The sequence below is a fragment of the Callionymus lyra genome, chromosome 1, assembly GCF_982586985.1.
Source record: "Callionymus lyra chromosome 1, fCalLyr1.hap1.1, whole genome shotgun sequence".
Taxonomy (NCBI): Eukaryota; Metazoa; Chordata; class Actinopteri; order Syngnathiformes; family Callionymidae; genus Callionymus; species Callionymus lyra.
Window position 1 is genome coordinate 50,783,241 of NC_141818.1, and position 19,097 is coordinate 50,802,337.

Consider the following 19,097-nt stretch of genomic DNA (forward strand, 5'->3'; position numbering starts at 1 on the left):
GCAGGTCTACGTCATCACTGTCTCCACACTGAGGTCAGGGGTCAAGGGTTGAAGGTGGTCATCTGAGGGTCAGGACTCGTTTCATTGTGGCTTCAGCACACGCGGCCCACCCAGGAGCCGAGGCCAGAAACACTTCAGTCCAACAGAGGATCTTGACTGTAGGAAACTGTTCCTTCAGGTCCAACATCTCCAACGGAAAGTTCTGACGTCACAGCAGAAATATTGAAGAACTCTGAGGAACATGTTCACGTCACTCGATAGTTTCATGATCCACTCGCAGCTCAGGCTCGTACGAGCGTCAAAGTGACTTTTGGATTCTGGTTTTTATGCCTGAAAACTATTATACTATACTATTTGATTAGGTTTGTCCACCAGGTGGCGCCTCACAGACTCCTACAGGTCCATGGATAGAAGTATTTCAGTGACGTCAGAATAGTGTTGAATTTAACAGCTTAAACGTTTTTCATACAAATGTTTATTTTCAAAATAATTGAATTAAATAATTTATATGGTCAAGTTTTAAATGTATTTTTATATATGAATTAAAAAATGAAAAAAAAAATGTTTTTTTTAAATTAAAAACTACATGTTGGTATAAAAATGTTTTATATTTTATCTTAATTCATGCATTAAATAAAAACGAAATCAGATAAAAACATAAATGATTCTTTATAAAAAAGTTAAATACATTAGTGAGTAAATGTTTTTTTAAAACAATGGGAAAATGACATCTTTTGTGTTTTAAGAAACAAGATTAAAACGATAAAACTTATGTGAAGTTAGTGATAAAAAGAGTAAATACATGTGTTTGAAGGTATTTCTTCCTCAGACGCGTCAAGGTGTTCAATCTCCCTGCAGCTCCAGGAGGGGCCTGAGGGACGAGCCTGCGGGTCAGAACTCTTGAGTCACAGACTCGTACAATCACACCTGAGACACTTTGACAGTTTTATACGTGGAATCACACCTGGAAACACAAACACGTCAGAATATTGAAGTAACTTTACGACTCAAAAGTTGAAACTTGAGGGTTTTTTTAAACATTGAGTGTGTGGATCATGTGCGTCGACATGGTCACATGATAGTCTCTGCGTCACATGATTGGCTGAAAGTTTGATCAGTAGCTCTGTGCTCTGTTGGTTTAGTCTGTGACTCTATTATTTTTGAATTTAAAAGACTACAAATTCAGAAATATTGTTATATATATATATAATATTTAGAAATTTTATTTTTTACTTATTAGAATTAAAATATTAGACTATGTAAAAGAAATTCCATTCCTTTTTGAAAATTCAACTATAAAAAAGTACTTATAGAACATTTTGAATGAAATTGTTCGAATCAAAAAATAGGATTTAACATTTCAGTCGATTCATTTTTTTATAAAAAGTTTGAATAAGTTCCAACATTTGAAATATAAAACTTAATACTTCTTTGATAAACGTCGTTGAAGATGTGATTCGTCAGTTCGGGAAGTTTATCGAAATCTCTGCAGATCTTGTCGTGAGAGGATCAGGATTATGGTTGCGATGGTTGTGTCGGTGTGTTGTGCTAACACACTATCATGCTAACACACTATCATGCTAACACGCTATCATGCTAACATGCTATCATGCTAACACGCTATCATGCTAACACGCTAACATGCTATCACGCTATCATGCTGACACGCTATCATGCTAACACGCTAACATGCTATCATGTTAACACGCTATCATGCTAACACACTATCATGCTAACACACTAACATGCTATCATGCTGACACGCTATCATGCTAACACGCTATCATGCTAACACACTATCATGCTAACACGCTATCATGCTAAGACACTATCATGCTAACACGCTATCATGCTAACACACTATCATGCTAACACGCTATCATGCTAAGACACTATCATGCTAACACGCTATCATGCTAACACACTATCATGCTAACACGCTATCATGCTAACACGCTAACATGCTATCATGCTAACACACTATCATGCTAACACGCTATCATGCTAACACGCTAACATGCTATCATGCTGACACGCTATTATGCTAACACATAATGCTAAAACGATTTCATGAATCAAACTCTGTAAAAATATTCACATATTTATTACAATTATTAAAAAAAACTAATCTAGAAATGATTGAAGTGATGATTTGAATCAAATCAAAGCTTAAAAAAACAACAACATTTAAAAAAACACAGGTCGTTAAAAAAGATCTTTTTTATAATCATAAATTCTTCCACAGAAACTTGTCGTTGGTCTTCCACAGACTCCTGCTCTTATCTTCTCCTTCTTCTCGTTTCTTCTGCAGCGAGAAGTTCTTCTTCATGCATCTCTGCTGCACGTCTGCGTCCGTCAGCTTGTTGATGCTCTCCTCGTCGTCCAGGACGTCCCACAAGTCTCTGCGACTCCCTTTGGTTCGCAGTGACCCCGATCCTTCCTGACCGGAGCTTCCAGACCTGGAGGAGACACGTCCGGTGGTCCAGGAGGTCTTCGAGGAGCTGCTCTCCTGAGCCCCTCTGGACTTGGGTTTGAAGAAGTCGTCGAGGATGGACGTGTCACCGAGAAGATCCTCCAGGCGTGAATGTGTCTTCTCTGAGTCAGTGTGAGCAGCTTCAGTGATCCTCGGATCTTCATCATGGTCCATCAAGGCGGCAGAAGGTCCTGCAGGTTCACGGACGGTCCCCGAGTGACTTCCTGTGTCGTGAGTCTCCATCTGCAGCTGAACCTTCTCAGGTTCCTCAGGAGTTTCTCTCTGAGATTTCAGAGGAGGTTCATCTTCCACACGTTCACGATCGTACTTCCGCCTCCTGGGTCTGGACCGGTCCGGCGTGGTCTCCGTGGTCTTCGTGGTCTTCGTGGTCTTCGTGGTCTTTGTGGTCTCAGTGGTCGATGGTGGAGGTTGGGCGGCAGCAGAGGATTCTGGGAAGTGGTCGGTGACGACGTCGGCCAGGTGAGGCTGGTCCAGCGAGGAGTAGAACTGTCGCAGCCACGTCAGTCTCTGCGTGGACGAGGCTTCGATCACGTCTCTGGAGAAGTTCTGGACGGAGGAGAAGTTGAACTTGAGCGCCATCTGCTGCAGCTGCTGCCTGGAGACATGAAGACAACCTTCTCAGAACCTTCTCAGAACCATCTCAGAACCTTCTCAGAACCTTCTTAGAACCATCTTAGAACCTTCTCAGAACCATCTCAGAACCTTCTCAGAACCTTCTTAGAACCATCTTAGAACCTTCTCAGAACCTTCTCAGAACCATCTCAGAACCTTCTTAGAACCATCTCAGAACCTTCTCAGAACCTTCTCAGAACCTTCTTAGAACCATCTCAGAACCATCTCAGAACCATCTCAGAACCATCTCAGAACCTTCTCAGAACCATCTCAGAACCTTCTCAGAACCTTCTCAGAACCGCAGATGTTCAAGTGATGAAGGAAAGTCTCAACATCAGTGAGATGAAGGAACATCTCGTCTTCGATGTCCTTCATCCAGAATCTTCCGTTCAAGTCAAACAGTTCGTTGACTCAGTTCAGACGGTTCAGTGGTTTGTTTGTGAAGGTTGCCGGTTCAATTCCAGCTCTGGATGACATCGTTGTGTTTCTGAGTGAAACTCTTGGTATTACTGTGCGAAACGGGAAAACGGGAGTTTCGCACAGTAATTACGAGTTTCCCGTAGTAATACCACAGGTTTCCCATAGTAATACCACGAGTTTCCCGTAGTAATACCACAGGTTTCCCATAGTAATACCACGAGTTTCCCGTAGTAATACCACAGGTTTCCCGTAGTAATACCGCAAGTTTCCCGTAGTAATACCACAAGTTTCCCGTAGTAATACCGCAGGTTTTCCGTAGTTATACCACAGGTTTCCCGTAGTAATACCACGAGTTTCCGGTAGTAATACCACAAGTTTCCCGTAGTAATACCGCAAGTTTCCCGTAGTAATACCACAGGTTTCCCGTAGTAATACCACAAGTTTCCCGTAGTAATATCACAGGTTTCCCATAGTAATACCACGAGTTTCCCGTATTAATACCACAGGTTTCCCATAGTAATACCACGAGTTTCCCGTAGTAATACCACAGGTTTCCCGTAGTAATACCACAAGTTTCCGGTAGTAATACCACAAGTTTCCCGTAGTAATACCGCAAGTTTCCCGTAGTAATACCACAGGTTTCCCATAGTAATACCACGAGTTTCCCGTAGTAATACCACAGGTTTCCCGTAGTAATAACACGAGTTTCCGGTAGTAATACCACAAGTTTCCCGTAGTAATACCGCAAGTTTCCCGTAGTAATACCACAGGTTTCCCGTAGTAATACCACAGGTTTCCCGTAGTAATACCACGAGTTTCGTGTAGTAATAACATGAGTTTCCCATAGTAATACCATGATTTTCACGTAGTTATACAAAAAGTTTCCCATACTAATAAAACAAGTTTCGCGTAGAAATACCACAAGTTTTGCGCAGTAATACCACAAGTTTTGCGCAGTAATACCACAAGTTTAGCGTAGTAATACCACGAGTTTTGCATAGTTATACCACGAGTTTCGAGTAGTAATAACAGGATTTTTTTACAGCAGAACCAACACGAAGTTCTGAGCAGAAACATTCAAATCGTCGTCACTAAAGCTTTGCACCTCGTCGTGAAAAACACTCGTCGCTGCAGCTTCTCTGGAAAAACATCAATAAAAGTGAAAGTGAAGTTTAAACCATTAAAGGTTAATTGAGGGGAAATCAGTGGGTTTTTGAACCTCGACAGATACAGTCTTGTCTTCACCAGACACTGAGGTGTCTGTGTGTGTGTGTGTGTGTGTGTGTGTGTGTGTGTGTGTGTGTGTGTGTGTATGTCCTCAGGCAGTGCTGCGGTCGTGGAAACTCCCTCAACACAATCCCTGGCATGACAGCAGGAGACTCAGAGGTGGTCTCTCCTCCACGGGGCCAGCAGGGGGCGCTCACTCACTCGCGGTGACGTCTGGCTCTGATCCAGAGACTGTCGGGAATGTGTGTTTTGTTGTATGAATGTGTGTGTTGTTGTTGTGAATGTGTGTGTTGTTGTGGATGTGTGTGTTGTTGTAGTGAAGCAACACTTATCTTTAATAACATCTTATTCTGCCTCATTGAACACTTTTCATAATGTGTGACATTATTTTACCTCTTGGTTACGATGTTTTCACAACAATAACACAATCCTGTAGCTGCAGAGAACACACAAGTTCATTTGCTCTGTGGTATTACTGCGCGGAACTTGTGGTATTACTTCACGAAACACATGGTATTACCACGCGAAACTCGTGGTATTACTGCGTGAAACTCGTGGTATTACTACGTGAAACTCGTGGTATAACTACGCAAAACTTGTGGTATTACTGCGTGAAACTTGTGGTATTACTGCAAGAAACTTGTGGTATTACTTTGTGAAACTCGTTGTATTACTGTGCAAAACTTATAGTATTACTGCGCGAAACTCATGGTATTACTGCGCGAAACTCGTCGTATTACTGCACAAAACTCGTGGTATTACTACGGGAAACTTGTGGCATTATTATGGGAAACTTGTGGTGTTACTTCGTGAAACTTGTGGTATTACTGCACGAAACTCGTGGTATAACTGAGTGAAACTTGTCGTATTACTACGCAAAACTTGTGGTAATACTACGGAAAACTTGTGGTATTACTAAGCGAAACTTGTGGTATTACTGCGTGAAACTCGTAGTATTAATACACGAGGCTCAGTAGTATTAATACAGTGTAATAAATAATAGCTGGTCCTGACCGTGTCAGAGTTCCAGAAGCAGACGTCACTGAAGTTTCGAAGTTTCTTCTGTGTAAAGCCTGCAAATGAGCCTCTTGGCAGAGGTATGCACTCCCTCAGTGCTTCATGTTACCTCTGCACAGCCGGTGGAGTCTCTCCGATGACGACGGTGACGTGTCTCCTGTGGTCCGTGCGTCTGGCGGTGAAGGTCACCGGGTGCTCCATGAACATCTGCGTGGGCCCGGCGGGACGGACCCGACCCGGCCCAGGGTTCTCCGGGCTGGAGGGCGGACTCTGTGACAGGGGTCGTCAATGAAGGTCACGTTCCTGAGACGCCGCATCTTCTCACCTCCGGGGCGTCGACGAGCAGGTTCGCCGGGAGCTGAGAATACATGTTTCGCTGGAAGACGTCCCTCACGGCAGCTCTGCTGATCCTGGCCTCGGCTCTGCTGCCGCCAACCACGCCCTGGTTGGAGTGTGTGAAGACCACCTCGCGGACCCCTCCTGGAACCACCAGTGGACACAAGTGAATCAGTGGCTTCAGAATATTCAGTTTAATATTTAATTCAAACCGTGGTGAAGTATCTGAGAACGTACCGAGGACGCGGTCGATGTTCTCGTGTCCCTGGTTCGACGAAGGTTCCTCTGTGAAGGAAACACCTCCAGATCTTCTCGCTCGACCCACGGAGGTGGTTTTAGTCGCAGCTGTCGTCGGCTTCCTCTGCTCGGCTCGAACGATCCGTTCGTCTTCTGAGGAGGAGAATCGCTCGATGACGTCCGTGAACTTGTTGTCGGGTCGTTTCCTGGCGTCAGATCCTGAGACGTCCTGCTCGGGTCGACGAGATCGAACCGGGTCATCGTCCGAGGACGTCTTATCTTCAGGCCTCAGATCCACAGCTTCACTCTTCTGCACCAGGTCGGTCCCAGCAGCAGACTTTGGTGTTTCACACGAGGTCTTCGTCTCCTCATCTTCACCGGAGCTGCTGTCCTGGTTCTGCAGGCCCGGTTCGGCCTTGACCCGCTGGAGTAGTTTGGAAAACCCGTAGTGGAACAGATCGACTCGACTTTCAGTCGCGCCGCCGTCCTTGACTCTCGTGGTCGTCTTCAGAAGCTGCTCGTCTTCATCCTCGTCGCTGCTGAAGTCCAGGACCCCTGCGGAGACCCGGACCTCCTTCTGGTCTCTCTTCACAGGTGGACCGCGTGAGGTGTTCGCGGCCGGAGACTTTGGAAGATCAAAGAATCAGAAACGGATACAATCACAGACAACAGATGATTTGTAGCTCAGAAGATGAAAGGTTTGACCGAAGAGCAGAACTTTTAGAAAACTGTCAATCAAACCCAATAAAGATGAAGTTAGAAAGAATTGTTTTCTGGAACTCCTGTTGTGTTCTCAGTGTTATCTTGACCCTTAAAGTATATACTTTATTGAATATTGTTTTGATTGTTTAACAGTTTGTGACCCTGGTCTGGAAAAGCACTATATAAATACAAATTACTTACTTACAGAAACATACCAGGTACTTCATGATGGTTAATAAGTGGTTAAAGTGATGTTAATAAACATTTGAATATGTAGCTTATTAAAAGTTAATATGTCGCCATTCTACAGATTTCAAGTTTTAGTACTTCTTTAAACTCGTGGTATTACTATGGGAAACTCGTGGTATTACCACAGGAAACTCGTGGTATTACTATGGGAAACTCGTGGTATTACTACGGGAATCTTGTGGTATTACTACACGAAACTCGTGGTATTACCACAGGAAACTCGTGGTATTACTATGGGAAACTCGTGGTATTACTATGGGAATCTTGTAGTATTACTACGCGAAACTCGTGGTATTACCACAGGAAACTCGTGGTATTACCACAGGAAACTCGTGGTATTACTATGGGAAACTCGTGGTATTACTACGGGAATCTTGTGGTATTACTACACGAAACTCGTGGTATTACCACAGGAAACTCATGGTATTACTATGGGAAACTCGTGGTATTACTACGGGAATCTTGTGGTATTACTACACGAAACTCGTGGTATTACCACGGGAAACTTGTGGTATTACCACGGGAAACTCGTGGTATTACTACGTGAAACTTGTGCTATTACTATGGGAAACTCGTGGTATTACTATGCAAAACTCGTGGTATTACCACGGAAAACTTGTGGTATTACTACGGGAAACTCGTGGTATTACTACGGGAAACTCGTGGTATTACTGCGGGAAACTCGTTGTATTATTACGGGAAACTCGTGGTATTACTGCGGGAAACTCGTGGTATTACTGCGGGAAACTCGTGGTATTACTGCGGGAATATCGTGGTATTACTGCGGGAATATCGTGGTATTACTATGGAGAACTCGTGATAGTTTGAAGATTCTTTAAAAGTCTGTTTAGAAAAAGATCAATAAACTTTCTCGGATTAACAGTAAGTAAAAAATAGCTTCTACATATAATACATATATCGTAAATAAAAATATAGATTTCTCGCCGTCTCTGATGAATGAACAGCTTAAGATGTTCAGTAATTTGTCAATGTTTGATTGACAGCTGTGTAAGTACCGTATTTTTCAGACGACAAGGTGCACTTGAAATCCTTTCATCTTCTCAAAAATAAAGGTTGCACATAACAAGTCTTGTGTGTTCATTCTACTGGTTCTCACTGACCTTTTATGTGGTTCACTATATTATCTGACCAATGTGAGACCACATGCAAGTGATGAAGATGAAGAATTCAATGGATTCGTGGAAGAATAAAGTTCATTGTTCTGTAGTTTATTTGTTACAACTGAACAATTTTCAGGGTTACTGTTCATGCTTAATTCACCATAAAATGCATTGTGCCCTTATAGTGCCATAAATAAAGTATGTGGAAAAAAATGATGAAGAAACACGAGTCGAGGAACTACTCACTCCGATCGCCTTCTCGTCCTCCTCAGGTGTGTGTAGACTGGTCGTCATGACGCCCGCCTCCACCTGTCCTTCTCGCTGATGAAGGAAACGCTCGTCACATCATCACGAGTCAGTAGACGTTTATCTTCTCACCTCCAGGATCTCGCGGGTGAGGCAGGTCCCCTGAACCTGCAGCCTGAAGAGGTTCTTGATCCCGAACAGTTCTCCTTTACGGACGCCGTCGCCCTGGACCGCCTCGAAGTAGCGGCGAGAACTTTCTCTGCCCACGACGGAGCTCTGCAGTTGCTGCGCACGAACACACGTCGTCAGGACGTAGACGGTGAAACGAGAACGTTCACACACCTGTTTGTAAACCTGTCGCAGGTAAACCACCTCCTCGACGGTTCCCAGAGAGATGAGCCTGAAGACGGTCACGTCCCTGCACTGCCCGATACGATACGCCCTGAGATATGTATACAAATATACAGTTAAAGATCGTAACCAACAGGAAGTGACATCAGTGTCAATCATTTTGACGAACCTGTCGATCGCCTGAAGGTCGTTGGCAGGGTTCCACGTCGGGTCGAACAGAATCACCACGTTCGCTCCGACGAAGTTGAGGCCGAGACCTCCGGCCCTGAAGAGACAGGAAGTGTTTGAGTGACGACGTGATGAACTGACGACTGAACAGGAAGTGGATGTTGTTCAAGTGGATGGAAAAACAAACAGTTGTTGATGCAACTGTTTTACTAACACACACTTATCTTGTTTAATTACTTGTGTATTACTTTGTTGTTTTTAGATTTGTTCAAGTTTATTTGTATGTGTGTGTATGTGTGTTAAAGTCTGTATGTGTATGTGCGTGTGTGTTACAGTATGTATGTGTGTTAAAGTGTGTATGTGTATGTGCGTGTGTGTTACAGTATGTATGTGTGTTAAAGTGTGTATGTGTATGTGCGTGTGTGTTACAGTATGTATGTGTGTTAAAGTGTGTATGTGTATGTGCGTGTGTGTTACAGTATGTATGTGTGTTAAAGTGTGTATGTGTGTGAGTGTTAAAGTGTGTGTGTGTTAAAGTGTGAATGTGCATGTGTTAAAGTGTGTGTGTGTGTGTGTGTGTGTGACTGTTGTCATCAGTGTGTTTGTACAAAACTCTCTTTTCATTGAAATATTGACATTAGAAAATGATCTTAAGCTCCGCCCACTGAAAACACTGTTTTTCTGGAGATTAAATCAATCAAAAATGTTGACTTTAACCACACCCACTCTGCTGTGATTGACAAACTGCATCTTGGAGATGAAGATGTGTGAGTTGGGTTTAACATCTTTTAGTTTTTTATTACTAATATGCACTAATAATGTTTTTAAGGCGACATGTTTGTTCCTCATATTAATTTATTTAAAATAAATGTATATAATTTCTAGTTTAAACCAGATATTAACTTGTATTTGGATCAAAAATAAATTATAAATATATGATCAACTGATTATTTATGGAAGATAATGTTGTTTTTATACACATTTACTTTCCTGAATATCTATTGATTTATATACTTTTTAATCTACTTATTAATACTTAAGAATGAAAAACACTTAAACACATTTCCATACAGAGAGGTTAAAGTGACACCAAGTAAAACCAGAACCACATTTATATGATTCCCTTCAGGGGTCACTCGCGTCTAGAGCAGCTTTTCTCGGGGCGAGGGTCGGGGACACCCTGGAAAGCTCGGACAACCACTCGCACACTCTTGTGGACTCACATGGTGGAGACGAGGCAGAGGTTGACGTGAGTGGATTTGTTGAAGTCCTTCACGATCTGGATCCTCTCCTTGGATTTGGTGTTTCCGTCCAGCCGGCTGTAGTCCAGGCCGGACGCCATGCAGTAGCTCTGCAGCACATCCAGCAGCTGATGGACGGAACATCCACATGTTCAACAGATACTAGTTCAAAACAATACTTGTGTTTTTATAATGGGATGGAAGCTGGTGATCAATAAACTAATCGACTGAACTCTGTGACTTGAAGAAACAGGAAACACTCTGCGGGGAATATGACCTCAGAAGCCGAAAATGTTATTCCAGAGTCGAAGGTGACAGCAGCTCATAAACGTCGTCTGAAAAACACTAATCACTCGAATTCCTCCGTCGCTCATCGGGAGGAAAGTGTCAGATTTTATGTAAACAAGAAATCAAGCGAACAGCAGCTGCGCGACTGCAGTGCGTTCAGGCCTCTGGCGGCGCCGAGAGATCCGATAAATTGATGCTCGCGGCCAAATTTCTCTCCGACGAAAATGTCCAAAGACAACACGGTACGACTATTCTCAAGGCGTTAATAAACTTTTTATTTTTCATTCTTTAACCTGTAAAATGTATCCAAAATAAAAGGAAACAAAAATGTTTTTTTACAGACCACATGACTCTTGATGAAGTCGTAACTGCTTTCATTTGTTTTCAAACCGAAATATGTCCAAACATCAGCTTTAAAAGCTGCTGGACTCACTGTATCCTCTCGTCCTCAGTCATCACTGCTTTAATTTGTTTTCAAACCAAAATATGTCCAAACATCAGCTTTAAAAGCAGCTGGACTCACTGTATCCTCTCGTCCTCAGTCATCACTGCTTTAATTTGTTTTCAAACCAAAATATGTCCAAACATCAGCTTTAAAAGCAGCTGGACTCACTGTATCCTCTCGTCCTCAGTCATCACTGCTTTAATTTGTTTTCAAACCAAAATATGTCCAAACATCAGCTTTAAAAGCAGCTGGACTCACTGTATCCTCTCGTCCTCAGTCATCACTGCTTCAATTTGTTTTCAAACCAAAATATGTCCAAACATCAGCTTTAAAAACTGTATCCTCTCGTTCTCAGTCATCACTGCCTTCATGTGTTTTCAAACGAAAATATGTCCAAACATCAGCTTTACAAGCTGCTGGACTCACTGTATCCTCTCGTCCTCAGTCATCATTGCTTCCATTTGTTTTCAAACCAAAATATGTCCAAACATCAGCTTTAAGAGTTGTATCCTCTCGTCCTCAGTCATCACTGCCTTCATGTGTTTTCAACCCAAAATATGTCCAAACATCAGCTTTAAAAGCAGCTGGACTCACTGTATCCTCTCGTCCTCAGTCATCACTGCTTCAATTTGTTTTCAAACCAAAATATGTCCAAACATCAGCTTTAAAAGTTGTATCCTCTCGTCCTCAGTCATCACTGCCTTCATGTGTTTTCAACCCAAAATATGTCCAAACATCAGCTTTAAAAGCAGCTGGACTCACTGTATCCCCTCGTCCTCAGTCATCATTGCTTCCATTTGTTTTCAAACCAAAATATGTCCAAACATCAGCTTTAAAAGTTGTATCCTCTCGTCCTCAGTCATCACTGCTTCAATTTGTTTTCAAACTAAAATATGTCCAAACATCAGCTTTAAAAGTTGTATCCTCTCGTCCTCAGTCATCACTGCCTTCATGTGTTTTCAACCCAAAATATGTCCAAACATCAGCTTTAAAAGCAGCTGGACTCACTGTATCCTCTCGTCCTCAGTCATCATTGCTTCCATTTGTTTTCAAACCAAAATATGTCCAAACATCAGCTTTAAAAGCTGCTGGACTCACTGTATCCTCTCGTTCTCAGTCATCACTGCCTTCATGTGTTTTCAAACGAAAATATGTCCAAACATCAGCTTTAAAAGCAGCTGGACTCACTGTATCCTCTCGTCCTCAGTCATCATTCTTACTTTAGCTGAGGAGGAAGTAACAACTGCTGCCATCTAGAGGCCGGAAGTTTAATTGTGATACTTAAAAGGAAACCTGTGCATATATAAAGAATATAAATAAATAAATATAAATATAAAAATAAATAATTTGTTTTATACAGAATGTAAAGACAGTTGTTCAGGATGACAAACACAGAGATAATCAAGATAAAAAAAACTTCTTGTTACATAAAGTTAAAGATACGACTTTAATCGTTCGAACATTTTGGTCTGTCGACTGATTGACTTCGACCTCTGTCGTAAAAGGTCACAGCTTCACGTCAACAGCCAGAGAAACAACATTCAAGACGATCAAAAAGTCTGACCTTGGTCGAGTAAGAAAACAGCAGCACTTTGTCTTTATTCTTCAGGTGATACTTCATCAGCTTCTCCAGAACCTAAAGGAGAGAGAAGGACGATGAACAGCCGAACCGAAGCTACAATCGTAGGTTCTACCTTCATCTTCCCGCTGTACATCGGGTCCGACAGAGCCTCGAACGCCTCGTTCTTGCATCTCTGCACGAAGTCGGGAAACTGCTGGAACACTTTCTTACAGATCGCACCCACGTACTTTTCCTGAGAGAGACGACAACAATCGTGTCATTGACGTTTTCTTCACAACCTTAACAACCATAAAACACACGAACCTGTCCTTTGCTGGTTCCTGTCGACTGCAGAAGAGCGACGTGGTTGGAGATCTTTCTCAAAATGGCCAAGTAACTAAAATAAAGAGATGATATCGGTGCTCCGTAAGAGTTTGTCTGGAAGAAAAGAAACAAATACAGTAGTTTAGCGGCGTGTTTAGCTCGTAGACTGACTGATAATAACGTCATGATTCAAGTTAGTTTGGATGTAAAAAGTCCTCCTAAGATCTGAGCTCGACTCGTCAGTCTGGACACATGGTCCTCGTGGAGATGAACGACAACATGTTGGACACGGAGAAGATGAATCTTCAAACGGAGACAAAAGCGGACTGACTTTCTCAGAAGCTAAATGCTAACAGAGCAGCAACACAAACAACAACATGATGGACTCGAGTCTACATCTATGATCCAGAATCTTCTGTGTGGACTGAAGCTAGTTCTTCATCTGCTCCATCACTTCGATCACCTTCTCTCTTCCTTCATGTCTCAACTCATCCCAGACTTCACTCACTCGTTTACCTCATTTACGTTCAATCAAATGACAACAACAAACATTTGAAAATCGATGAACTTGTGCTTTTGAGTCGTTACAAACAAAAAAGTCACATTTTCACTAGAAATAGCAAAGTTTGATTATTAATCTTTCTTTTTGTACAGTTTGATGGGAATGTTTTTACGTTATTATGAAAGTTTGGAGACACATGTGATCAGACTGTGAGGTGAGCAAATACATCACGGAAGTAAATAAATAATACTTTATAATGATGGAAGTACATCATCAGAATATTTAATAAACATTATTTATGTTGAAACTCTTTTAATCGAAATGTTGTTTTTCAAGAGTTTTTCTGTTGAATCATTGAATTCAATCATTTCTAATGAACGTTACACACAGTTTGATATTTTACCAATAATTAAAAAAACATGCTTTAAACATTTTTTTTTACTGCAAACCGCAATAACGAAAATTCTGATTCTGATTATAAATGTTAAATAAAACCATTGAATATTGTAATGGCACTGATGTACTTATATGAAAGTTCTTAATTAGTTTAATTAATTAATTAATTAATTAGAAATGAGGAAAGGAACAACCAGGAGCTTCATGTACTAAGAAGTTCGTAGATCTTCTACTAAATATGTCCGTAAACCTAAATCCAGAAGATGACTCAGCACAAAAATATTCGTACGTATGAATCTGTTGCGCGACACGAATTTAGACACTTTTCCTTCGAACATCCCAGTCAACGTAGAATTAATCGCAGACTTGTTCGTCCCTTTCCACGCCTTCATTTACATATTTAAATCATATTTAAATGAACCAGAGTCTGTGATTTTTCTCTCCACGATCAGAACAAACAAATGAAAACATAAACATAAACTGGTTTAACTGTTTATATTCGTTCATTTAAACATGTCTGACATGATCACATACTTACATTTAAAACTCGGTAAATGTTTATATTTTATATACATTTATTAACGCAAATACTTTTTTTTACAGACGATCAGGGGCTTATTTGAAATGTCTGAAAATGAGTTTAACAAGAATAAAAGTGTAAATCAGTGACTTAAAGAGTATTGATGATGAAAATGATGAAGAAGATGATGATGATGATGATGATGATGATGAAGATGATGAAGATGATCTGATCATGTTTCATATAAATGTGACTGAAACACACGCGACTTCTTATTACATTTATTAAATAGCGGATTAAAATATTCATTATAAAATGATGGATGTTGTCTTAATAAATAAAGATCATCAATTTAGTGAATGTGAACATATTAACTCGTGTAACTACTGTGTGTTAATTTATGATCAATATTGATCATGTGACTCTGATGTGAACATCTCAACATGACTAGTGAGGCTGACCTGCATCTGACACCTGCTGGAATTATGAACTTTGTATCTCTTCAGTATTAATACATGTGGACTTTGACGTAAAGGTGGCTCAGCATGTTTATTGTTCATTAAACCCCCGAGTACATGAGGCCCCGGGAAAGTGTCGAGAATTAAAGAGGTTCATGCATGAGGTCATGAGGACGTCAGCTGTGGTTCTGGAAGGTGCTCAAGAAGGTCGACTGGCTGTGAATGAAGAGCCTGACAAACACTTTAAAACACACTGTGGTCCTCAGTCTGTTGGAACTGTCATCGTTCATCAACAAACCAAACCCTAAAGTTTCAACAAACACCGTTGAGTTGTTGCGATTCGTTTCCACGCGAGCTCCGGTGACGTCCCACACGATCCCCCGGAGGACGGACTGACCTTGAAGCAGCAGCTTCTTCTCGTGCGTCCGCTTTGGCAGCGACATTTCTCCGAAGACCTCAGCAGCAGCTTCACGTCGGCGCTGTCCAGCACGGCGCGATACACGGCCTGCTGGAAGTCGGTGAGGGAGCAATACACCACCTGAAGCACATGACCATCAGCCGCTGAAGGTCGTCCCCCCGATCACGAACATCCAATATCAGAGTGTGGTTCCAGAACACTGGATTTCATTAACGCGAGAAGGTCTGTTCGGACCCTACCCTGTCATCCTTCTTAGGCAGCTGCTCCTTGATCAGCGCCTTCGTCCTCCTGAGGAAATGGAGGGAGATCTTCCCCACCAGGTCCCGGACAGCCTTCCTCCCCGTGGCCAGGACGCGTTTGGTCGCGCTGTGCCTCTGCCCTTGCTCTATGGGATCCGAATACGTGTTCTTAAAGTAGCCCAGATTCCCGAGACAACCAGGCACGGCCCTGCGGCAGCGACAAAATGGTGGACGTGTTAACGCGGGGAACTGGCGGACATTTTGTGCAAACCTACCAGTCCATGACACACCACAGCTCGTCCAGGTTGTTCTGTAGGATGGTACCAGTGAGACCGACCCGGATCTGAAGAGAACGAAACATTTGATTCAACAAAACTTGTCTCTTTAAATGTCTTATTATCAAGTAGTTTAGACGACTTCAAACGACAAAAGAATAAAACTGTTTTCAATTTAAATCCACAGCAGCTCAAACTTCCTGACGCTGAACATTTCATTAAACATGTTGAAGTTATTTTACCTGACATCTCAGGCCTTTCATTCCCTGGGTGATTTGGGAACTTGGATTCTTTATCTTGTGAGCTTCGTCCACAAACACAGCAGACCAGGAGATGCTGTCGAGCGACAGGAGAGTCATTTATTGGCATAAAAAAAAATCTAAACTTTGAGACTGATTATTTAAAAAATACTTAAGTACTTACTTGTTAAAGTGATCCAGACAAATGCGAAGAGTCTCATAGGTTGTCAGAGCAATTTCGACGCGGCCATTTTTGATGCGAGCCAGATCCTCTTCCTTCCTCAGCCCGTGAACAACCATGCACTGGAAGTGACCCCACGTGTCCAGCTCGTCTTTCCAGTTGTAAAGCACAGACAAAGGCGCCACAATGAGAAACACCTCGAGGAACAAAGAACACAGAGATTCAAGCATCTTTGGCGCCACTTTTTATACATTTCACTTGATGGTTAAAGACTTTAAAAAAACATAACAACATGATTTATACTATAAAACACGTACTTTGTTAGGTTTACTCTTTCTTGAAGGCATTTGACTCTGCAGGAACTGAGGCTTGTTCTTCTCAACGTCTTCCCAAGTCCCTTTTTTGTGCAAAATGGCCGACAGAAATCCTATGACCTGTTGTGAGATGTTAGGAATGTAAGACAAATAAAAGCAAAAAGGATTCAGAAAATCATCATATGCACGTTGCTGTTCACCTGGACAGTCTTTCCTAGACCCATGTCATCTCCAAGAATGCAGCCTCTGGACTGGATGTAGTTGTTGTACATGAACTGAATCCCTTCTCTCTGGTAGTCCCTCAGGTATCTGTTGATGGTGTACGGAACTTTATGGCCTCTCGTGCTGCTCAACTCGAGGGGAACGCTCACTGATGGAAGGGTGACCCTGTTGGGAAAGAACGGTTTCTCTCGAGCGAATCCATCCAAGCCTGTAGTGTCTCGTCTGTCGTCCTCCTCTTTATCTTCTTCTTCATCTTCTTCTTCTTCTTCTTCTAGCTGAGCTGCGGCTTTATTTTGATGACTGGTTCCGACGTCCATGATGTTATTAAAATAATTTATGGAATTTACTAAATGGAAATGACAACCTACAACTTAAAAACTGGAGAAGAAGAATGACGGAAGAAATGGGGAAAAAAGGATTTACATTAATACGACAAATGACGAATAAATGACAATATGATCGTAGACTGTATTAAATATCTTTTTGTGTTGTTCTTTATTAAGAAAAAAAAGAATCAAATAAACAAATCCTTCATGAGTGCACTGAAATATATGTTTTACTCTGACTTTTTGCGTTTCTTTACGGAAGTTTATTTGTTTAACGTTACTTTTTTATATATAAATATCTAAAACAACGTCCACAGTTGTGTTTAAAAAACCATGATAATCAATACATCGAGCTGTAAGTCAATAAAAGGAGGAACACGACCTCTAACGAACTCTAAACAGTTAAATATAAAATCCATTTGGATTAATCTTACCTTTATCTTTTCTCTGTTAGCTTGTTAGCAAAGTAGCTTCCAAAACGCCAAGTTTCCATCGAGAGTTTCGCCATAAAAACGTGCTTCACTGTTGCCTAAAACATTAAAACATGTCTGTGTGTTTGTAAAACATTCCTTTGATGGTTCGGTTGTTGAGAAAAGAAACATTTACGAGGCTATAGTCCACGACAGTGTTTATGTGTCTGCGCATTCCGCGTCGCACTTTCGATACATTTTAATTTTTTAGGAAACTCTTGAGTAGAAACAACGTAACGCGATCAATAAAGTTTCAAATTGTTTTATTTGGCATCTCTTTAACCTGCTGGATTTTATTTGTGTCACATTATTTAGTTTTCATTTAAACGACTTAAAGTAAGTGAAAGTGCTGTTTGAATAAACTTCCTTTCGTTTTCTCTTTTGTATTTATAGGATTTTACAAAATAATAATGTTTATTTATTTATTTATAAACTTTTCAAGTACGTTTTATTGTGTTTAAGCTTGACTCGATGTTTAATATGTATCAGGATCTGAACTTTGAATTTTATTTTTATTTTTATTTATTGGTTTTACACGCTCAGAAAACACATTATCCAGTTAGTGTTTGTCTTTTATTACAGCCCCCGATGGAATAATGAACGCTATATTATAATGCACGAATTATACAGTATAATATAAATAAACAAAGAGTGAAATGTTAAAGGTGAATTCTTAATATTCCAGTTTAAATACATCTATCTCACTTCTCTAATAAATACAAACAAGTGAAAAACTTTTCTATTAAAAAGACAAAAACATTTTAAATGGTCCAGAAGTCTCATCAGAGCAGGAAACACAATATAAAAAATAAAAGTGTAATAAAAGTCAGATACTTCCTCACATGTTATTCGTGGTTTATTACATGTTCCTTCTGTTTAATAGTGAGATTGTCACGTGTGCTTGAATTGGCAGCTGAGCTCGCTGGCACAACACGTGTCCTATAAACACGGTGGATCTTCATCCCTGGTCTTCTGACTTTCCCCCAAACGTCGAAGGGTCAACTTTCGAAAACCACTGCTTAGGAAAAATCAAACTTGTTGTTTTGACTGCAGCAGGAATTTACAGGGCAGCTGCTGCAGATGTTCTCGTAAAGACCCAAACAGTGATGTCAAACTGTTTACACGCCGCAGCAGATCTCACACACACTCGCCGTCGCTCACCGTGCTGCGAGGACCGACACCAGCTTCACACGGTTTCAATGAAGCGTCCATCGGCTGCAGGTTCGTCGTCGTTTCATTGATGAATCGTTGCTGGAACATAAACTGTTCTTTAACAGAAACTAAGTCTGATAAACTTGCATTAAAATGTTACTATAATATGTTTACCGGTATTCCTTAAAATACACTTTGGAGAACAAAGTTGTGTTTCTAAACAATATATATATTTATACGTATTAAGTATAACTTATTAAAGGGCACCTACTGTGAAAACCCAACTCTTGTGACTCTTCTTCACATGTTGTAAATGTTGAAGTCTTCACAGTGCAGTCGTTCGTTC

At 41.2% G+C, this 19,097-nt stretch overlaps 1 protein-coding gene across 1 annotated transcript; it reads right to left on the reverse strand.

The window, feature by feature from the left end:
• Positions 1-2,085: 2,085 nt before the first annotated feature.
• On the reverse strand, positions 2,086-18,418 carry ercc6l2 (excision repair cross-complementation group 6-like 2). Its single transcript, XM_087811812.1, has 20 exons — positions 17,564-18,418; positions 16,782-17,181; positions 16,585-16,701; positions 16,271-16,464; positions 16,090-16,183; positions 15,848-15,915; positions 15,573-15,780; positions 15,313-15,453; positions 13,040-13,153; positions 12,849-12,968; positions 12,719-12,790; positions 10,404-10,549; positions 9,182-9,277; positions 9,004-9,103; positions 8,794-8,946; positions 8,662-8,736; positions 6,344-6,968; positions 6,096-6,250; positions 5,880-6,040; positions 2,086-3,089 (listed from the first exon to the last, which is right to left on the reverse strand). The coding sequence occupies exons 2-20, from the start codon at positions 17,118-17,120 to the stop codon at positions 2,228-2,230; spliced, it is 3,840 nt and encodes a 1,279-aa protein (XP_087667938.1). The 5' UTR covers positions 17,121-17,181; positions 17,564-18,418; the 3' UTR covers positions 2,086-2,227.
• Between the last annotated feature and the right edge of the window lie 679 nt (positions 18,419-19,097).